Below are 8032 nucleotides of genomic sequence, written 5' to 3' on the forward strand. Positions count from 1 at the left end.
GGTAGGCAATGCTTTCCTGAATCGGGCCCCCCGCGTCGCGGCCCCTACCCCCCGAGTGCTTGGACAAGGTGAGAGCTTCGGAGAGGCATTGATATATTTCGTTTTCGCTTTAGTTTTTAGTGCTGTTTACTTCTGATTGATATTCTAGCATTGGCGGAAGTAATGAATTCGTCTATAGACGGTTCAGTTTAAGCTGACTCGGTCACTGTCGGCTGTAGCTACAATCTTGTAGCTACAAACAGGGACGTCCTGCTGTGACGTTTTCACAGAAGTATGAGGATAAGGTCAGACTTTCCGTCATCCGAAACATCTCACATAAATTTGTAATTCTTTATTTACAACTTAATTTTGATACCTAATGCATAGGGTCTTAACACTAGTCATGGGACACCAACTCAACTCCTGAGCAGTGTATTCCATTGTATGTCATATCACATGTAGTCTTACTTAACAATGCTCATAAGACATTATAACTATAAAAGAATTATGATAATGATAAATAACACAAACATTTCTTTCAATCTACAGCTCTATCACAAAATTCTTCATAATTTTTAAACATGGATAATTGCATCTCATGATTCCAATTTCAATATAGCATGAAATTCACTTAAACATTTTTTTCAACAAATGCTGGGCCAAAGTTGATCGCAAGCAATTAAATCACACAGACATGAATGAGTTTACCATGAAGGGATTGTTTTGAAATAATCGAGTATTTCTTCTCAGAATTGGTGACATAAGTAAAACACACGTACCTTCATGTAACTACATAGAAATCATAGGCAGCAAGAAAATAAGTCATCAATAAATCCATTCTACAAAATAAATTATGAATTGAAGACATGAACATCTAATGCCGTATGCAATCACATACAATAGCAACTAGGCCTACAATTAAAGGTAATGAGATATGGATGAAAATGGTACAATACAAATGAATATGATAAAGTCACTCATACCAGGAAAAGTTGGGGGAAAAATAATTTTACTATCATTACAATAACAGTCAAATTGACATTGGCATTTTGACAATACATTTAGTTGTCCAGGCAGCAGTGCAAAATTCAAACCGCAGTGGGTCTATTTTAAGAATGAATTTCCATTAATAAGTGGAACCATAATGTTGTCGAAATACTAGTCTTCAAATCTAAATATAGCGAAAACAATAATTTCTCTGAAGTAGTTATTATTTTTTTGTCAGGATTTTTAACTTTAGTCAGTAGATAAAATTTGTATATATATGGCGATTTTCCCAGGCTTATATCCTGGTCCTCTTTGGTGTTGACTGATGGCATGTTGAAAATTATTACAATCGGACAGACTCAACATTTGCTGAAACTGAGCTGACAACACCATTAGAAGGAGGCGCCTGCATGGAAATTTCTTCTTTGCTGTGTTTTTTTGGCATGAGGAACATAGTTCCGAAGAACATGATAGAGCCTAAAAAGAGAAATAGAAATAATTAATAAAGGTTCCTCTTCCTACTTGACTTTTCCCTCTATAAGAATTTTTTTTTCAGGTACTTACTGATAAATTGGAATCCTACGTAGAATATGTACAAAGCCTCACGGTATCCCAGAGTTTTGCTGACAGGCTCAACAAGAACAGGAAGGTTTCCTCCAATGTTGTTCATGACAAACAGGAAAACTCCAACAGTAGTTGAGCGGACAGACATAGGGACCACTTCCACAAGAGTAGCAAAGAGAATTCCAAACCACATCTCAGCTGAAAAAGGGCAAAAGAATAAAATTAGCTTTTTGAAAAGAAATTCTGTACTGCAAAGTTATGTTTTCATTAAATTTCTTCTTATGACGACTTACCGAAGAGGTAGGCAATGCCAAGAGTGATCATGGCCCAAAGGGGGTCAAAGTACACACTTCCAAAAGCGAATGGGGTAGCAATCAACTGGCTGAGGGCGAGCACGAGCAGGCGACCGCGCACCCCCATGTACAGCACGAAACGGTCAGAGATGACGCCGCCAAGCATGACTCCGATGCTGCCCACCAGGCACGTCACGATGAAGAGCGACCAGCCTAGGTCCACGCCGGGGAAGTACTGGTTGTAGTACAGGTCGCAATTGTACGCGAAGCAGATGCCACCTGTAACAGATGGGAGCAGCAATCACAACACCGCTCTAGAGCTCCGCACCCGGAGCGTGACGAGCAGGTCTTCCCCGCGCCACACTCACCGCAGTGTCTGACGGAGGCCGCGAGGCACAGCAGCACGACGCGCGGCTCCAGCAGCACCTTCCACGCGCTCTCCACCTCCTTCTCCGGGTGGTTCTTCTCCACGTCCAGCACGGCCATCTTGCGGTCCATGGTCGAGTCGTCGGACTCCTTGTTCTTCTCCTCGCCGATGACGACGCGGTCCGGCTCGCGCAGCGTGAGTCCCGTGAGGCCGGCCACGGCGATGGCGACCACGCCCGTGATGTAGTAGCACGCCCGCCAGCCCTGCGGAGGAGGAAGGCAACGGAGTGAGACATACGCCCGGAGATGAGCAACAGAAGTCTATATCCTGCGACTAAAGGATCGTCCAGAAAGTACGAGCCGTTACGAACCTGCACGGTTAAACCCGTGCAAGCTCTTATAGCGCCTGGTGGGTAGGCAACATATCGCCTGCAGCGCGTGCGTGTACTGCGGGGTGGCCTACCCCGAGTCTCGCAGGCGCCGAGCCCCCGTAATCCACCGAGTAAATCTGAGGAAAACGAACGTACTTTCTGGACGATCCCCTATGGCCCGCGATGGGACTCAGACCGCCCCCCTGGCCACCGTACTCACCACTCCGAACAGGTTCATGGGCGTGACGTAGCGACCGACGGGGAACGCCAGGCCGTAGCCGCCGAAGATGCCCCAGTTGAAGACGGACATGACGAGGCCGCGGTCCTTCTCCGGGAAGATGTCGGAGAGCACGCCCGTGCTGAGCGGGTTGCAGGCCGCCTCGCCCGCCGCCAGCACCATGCGCATCAGGATGAGCATCCAGTAGGCCTTGGCCGCGCCCGTCCCGATCACCGAGACGGCGTAGATGAGCGTGGCGATGCACAGCATGCGCACCCGGTTGTACCGGTCGGCCGCGATGCCGAAGAACACGCCCACGATGGTGTAGACGGCGATGAAGGTGGGGCCCGCCAGCCACTGGTAGTCGTAGCCCAGGCCGTTGCGGTCCCACTCGCAGTGGGACTCGTCAGCGCACCTGCGGAGGGCAAAAAGGGCGTGTTATGGCAAAAGTTTTCCAGAAGGTGTGGCGCCCGACACGCCGATAGAGGAGTCGGCATCCCGCGGGGTATACTCACTCCTCCTGGGTCTTGAGAGTGTCGCACGAGGTGAGGTTGCCCACGCCGTAGTGTGTCGCATTGATAAACTGGCACGCAAAGTCGCCGTAGCCGAGCTCCCTGGACGTGGCTTTGCTCGTTACACCTGGAAAAGCCGGGGGGACAACCGTCAGAAAAGGAGAGCCGCCGTCGCACATCACATCCGGGACTGTAACGACGGGGAGGAGGGACATGCATGTAAATTATAGGGGAGTGTCACCTACCGATCAGGAAGTGGCCGAGCTCGGCCAGGAGGTAGCCCAGCGTCAGGATGACGAGGACATACCACTTGTACAGGAACTTGAACTGCGCCAGCACGGGGAACATCATGGTGGCGGCTGGGGGTCAGGCAACCTGCAACACGAGACACAGAGGGGAGCGGTTAGCAAACTCATAGGGGGAGCGAAGGAGTGTCTCGTCCGGCGCAGTCCGGCGGCACCTCTGGAGACACAATGCAAGGGCAGGCCGGCGCGGGCGGGGCGGGGCGTGCCGCCCTCACCTTGCTCCATTTAGATTACTCTCCGCCTGAAGGAGCATCGGGACGCCGCCGACGCCAGTCGGTCACGACGGCGACGGCAACGGCGACGACGTCAACGATGTTGTTTCCACAGACGAGATGCTCTTTGCTCACACATGGCGTTTAGTCCCGCCCGTCACCCGGTTACAATTAAAACAAATTCGGCCGCGTCGCGCACGACAAGTGGCTCATCATCAGGCTCATCACTTGTGGACGCGGGGGCGCGACGCGACGTGCCGGCACTTTAGCCTTTGGGCGGGCGGGCCGGCCTCGCCGCGCACTCGGCATCCACGGCACGCACCCGGCCAACACGCACGCACGCTGTGCGGGCCGGCTTCATCAGTGCCTCATCATCCTCGTCATTACTACACACACTTCACCTCAGTCTGTTTTCTTATTTTTCCTCTTTGTGTCGCTAATTGTTTCATATCTCGTTTTCAAATCCCCCGCGCCGGATATTTTCGACTCGAAGAGTGCGTTGTATATATATCGCCGCGGAGAGTGTCGTGTCGTCCGTGGTGTCCAGGATGTTACTCCGACGGGGTCACACCCCACTAGTGCGCGCTGCCCGTCGAGGCCGTGTATCACGACCGTCCCGTACCGCGCACGTACTCGTCGCCGCTAGCGATCGACTTTTTGCATACTCCGCACGTCCATCTGGACTAGACCGGCGAGGGCGAGGGATAATAACACGTTGAGTCCCACGTGGCCACACGGTGGCCATGCTTTGCTGTTGTGGTACTCAACGTGATATTGCCTGGGGGCCGGGTGCTCGAGCTGGACCACTCCTTGGAGAGACAGCAGACAGCACGAGGCGGCTCAGAGATGCCCTGGAGGAGGGAGAGAGAAAGAGAGACGTCCTTCCCACCCACTCCTCCTCCTCCTCCTCCTTCCGGGCTGCCGTCGACTGGACCTACACGCCCGCCAGCCGCAGCGGCGGCGCGGCGCCAAGTCAAAATAGCACGCATCGGCGCGCCCGAGCCGGGGGGAGGAGAGGGAGGGGGGATGTAAAGCGTACTTCGCGCGGGCACCAACGCCGCGCAGAAACAAAGAGCCGGAGCCATAGAGCGGCAGCGGTGGCGGCGGTGCCCAAGAAGAGGATCGGGATCATCATTGAGCCTAGTTTGGGGGCTGGAACTGGATTGTGAGGTCCGTTGTGTGATCCTTCCTCCCGCATTACACAATCCGTCTGCACACGGTGCGGCGGAACACTGTGTTCACTACACACTACACAGTATACCCGGACCTGACCGAATCCTGCCGTCCGGCGAGGAGGGGCCTGACGCCTGACGGGTAGGCAGTCCCGTGGCACAGCGGAGCACAGCGGGGCTGCCTACCCGCCAGGCGCTCACCCAACCCAGGGCCCTAAAGAGATGTAGCAGGTGGCTGATGAACCGCGCTACCGCGCTCACTTCTGTAGTTATATTGTACCGCACGCACGAGTGCGGGCGGACTTGCCTATCGCCCCTTGTCCACAGCGCCTTACGGTCCAAGCGAGTTGGCAAATCCACCCGCACTCGTGCGTGCGGTACAGCATCACTACAGAAGTGAGCGGGGTTCATCAGCCACCTGGTATAGAGAGATACTACAATTCTCATTGCAGTCCTCGCGTAGGTTTCCTTCATCGTCACACTTTTCTATGAAGCAAATTAAAGAGTCTATTGTGTTTTTTTAGTGTCGGCGCGCCAGTACAAATTAGTATTAAATCATGCAGTGAAGCTGGGCTCCACACACACTCACCGTAGACCCCTCCCCCCCTACTCCCAGAACCCCTCCCTCACACACTACTCATGCTGCACTGGGAATCTCCTTGCACACTTCTTGAAAAAAAAACAAACAGCAGCTGTGCGCGTGTGCGCCAGCTAGCAGCGCAGGCCGGCCGCGTTCCAAGGGAATTCCCGCCAATGAATCGTACCCCCCGGGCCGCGGTGCGTCGCCACACCCCTTTCGGGGAAAGGTCCATATCATAATGGGTTCGGGGAGGTGCGCCATGTCACGAGTCAACAAGTGTACGGAGATAGAGAGGGGAAGCGTCGGGCAGGGAGGGCGACAATGACCTTCCACAACTCATCTCTGTGCGCTCCGCCTCAAAAACAAAAAGTGAGACTCACGCCGCGGGGTTTGCTGAGGTTATCACCACATACTAAATGTGCTGGATGTTCGTTCAGCGCCTTCGGCAGTGTTTGTTTACGCCAGTTAAGAGTCACCAAACTTTACAACTTTTTGATGTATGCAAAGTAGTAACGTGTTTGACATTTCGTCACGTCTCTTCTGGCGTTCAAGTCTCCGCAACTGTGGCCGCGCCAAAAGCGTCGGAGAAGGCGGAGAGAGAGATAGGGAAGGGGGATAGTAGGGAGGGAAGGAGGAGTGCGTTGACGTTGTCGATGCTCGCCTCCTGTCCCCGGGCGTGCACGATCTTCCCTCTCACTTGGCGACGAAAACCGGTCCCCCCGGCGCGCCCTGACCGTTTTGACGTCATTGGCGCGACTTCCCGACCGATTCTTCTCTCTATGCTTATGTGGCCGGTCCGAAAAAGGGGAGGGGGGGGGGGGGTTACTGACAGAGTGGATGCCAATCGGACGATAGCCGGCCATTTAATGCGACTTTGGCGCCTGAATGTAGGCAACTTTCTACGCATCAGCTCTCCCTCCTGCTCCGCCAGCTGGCAAAAGAAGCACCGCCGGGGCTCTCCCGCCCGCGGGAGAGCGGAGCTGGAGAAGCAATCTCGGCCAACCTGAAGACTGAGGAGAAGCCGCCGCCGCCACAGATTTACTCGTTTTTGGCCGCGACACATTCCGACGCCGCCTCTCGTCTCGTCGAGGGGAAGCCCCGCGCACGAGCCGAGCCAACAGGATAACTTAACAGTATACACGCAAACAGCCTCCAGCAAAAAAGTTGCGGCGGAGAGAGAGGAGAGAGATAAAGTGCTATATTCCTCCTGTTTCTTTTTGTATGTGTTGTTCAATGTTGTGGCGGGTAGTTTGGCAGCGACGGCGGCAGACAAAAGTTATAACCGGCGCCAAACATGTGCAAGTAGTAATGTTCTAGGTGTAGGCTGCACTCTTAAAACTTTACGAAGAAAAATGACAAATCCTTTGTAGCAGGTACGAAGGATTTGGAAGCTTCGTGGGTACGAAGGGTTTGGCATTTTGCTTCGTAATGTTTTAACTGTGTGTAGTACACCTTTGCGGTGCTCCAGTCGCTAGGAGCCGCCCTGTCCTCTACCGCTAGCTGCGCTGCACTACAGCATAGTGCGGCGCAGCGCTTGCACGCTAACGGGACCGCCGGGCCGGAGGGAACAGGTCGGCGCCCTCCCTGCACTCTCGCGCTGCCACTAAAGCCCGGCCGCGGCGAGAGAGATGCCGCCGTGCTGCAGCGCCACGCAGAAGTACCGTGCGCGACGCGAAGGGCGCCCGAGCGAGGTGTGTTGCCTACTGCTCCCTCCGGCCGTAAGGCGCCAGACAGGGACAGCAACACTCGTATGGGGTTGTGTCAGACGCAGTTTTGGGAAGACAAAGCGGTGAAGGGGGAGGGGGGATGCTACAGCGCATACCTGCGACTCACACATACCGCGGCGGTGTTAACCGGTAGAGTACACACGACGCGAAGAGCACCTGGAGCGGTGGTACAGCTTACCAAAGCATAAATCCGGCACAAACACCCGCGCGCGCGGCATGGACACGCGGCCGCCACCACCACGACCACCGCCGCCATCGAGCCAGCCAGCGCGAGCTCGGCCCCCAAGGGCGACCGGTACAGCCCAACCTCCAGGAGCATGATAAAGAACTGATAAAGAGCTGCTTTAATCGCGCTATAAATTCACGGCAGACGAAAGTTATAACCGGCGCCAAACATGTGCAAGTAGTAATGTTCTAGATTTTATTAGCGATCCCCCGTCGGCACCGTCAGAGAGACAGACAGTAGTTGTAGTAGTTGGACCCGACCCTCAATACGTAGGGCCCCGTGCGTTAACATTATGCACGGGGTAGCTGAGCGAAGTGCATTAATATAACAGAAGACGTAACAAATATAGGACAAAACTATAATGAATGAGGGTCCGCCTAGTAGGTAGGCAACCGATTCTGCTCCTTGAACGTGAGAGATTTGGGGAGGGACCAGCCGGACCTTAAACCGCGGCCTGGTCTGGTTGGGTCGCTGTATTCAACTAGAGTTCAAATCCCTTGCACCTCTCTCTCTACAACAGG

At 53.8% G+C, this 8032-nt stretch overlaps 1 protein-coding gene across 1 annotated transcript in view; it reads right to left on the reverse strand.

The window, feature by feature from the left end:
• Window positions 1-316: 316 nt before the first annotated feature.
• LOC113217948 (putative metabolite transport protein HI_1104) overlaps window positions 317-8032 on the reverse strand; it is an 18596-nt gene continuing 10880 nt past the window's right edge. The window contains exons 2-8 of the mRNA XM_026438057.2: window positions 3535-3664; window positions 3293-3416; window positions 2781-3192; window positions 2192-2453; window positions 1824-2102; window positions 1531-1728; window positions 317-1443 (exon numbers count right to left, since the gene is read on the reverse strand). Of these exons, the coding sequence (XP_026293842.1) occupies window positions 1310-1443; window positions 1531-1728; window positions 1824-2102; window positions 2192-2453; window positions 2781-3192; window positions 3293-3416; window positions 3535-3640 (1515 nt within the window). The 5' untranslated portion in view covers window positions 3641-3664 and the 3' untranslated portion in view covers window positions 317-1309. The remainder of the gene's footprint in view (window positions 1444-1530; window positions 1729-1823; window positions 2103-2191; window positions 2454-2780; window positions 3193-3292; window positions 3417-3534; window positions 3665-8032) is intronic.

The sequence above is a fragment of the Frankliniella occidentalis genome, unplaced genomic scaffold, assembly GCF_000697945.3.
Source record: "Frankliniella occidentalis isolate FOCC.00 unplaced genomic scaffold, Focc_3.1 Scaffold527, whole genome shotgun sequence".
Classification (NCBI taxonomy): Eukaryota; Metazoa; Arthropoda; class Insecta; order Thysanoptera; family Thripidae; genus Frankliniella; species Frankliniella occidentalis.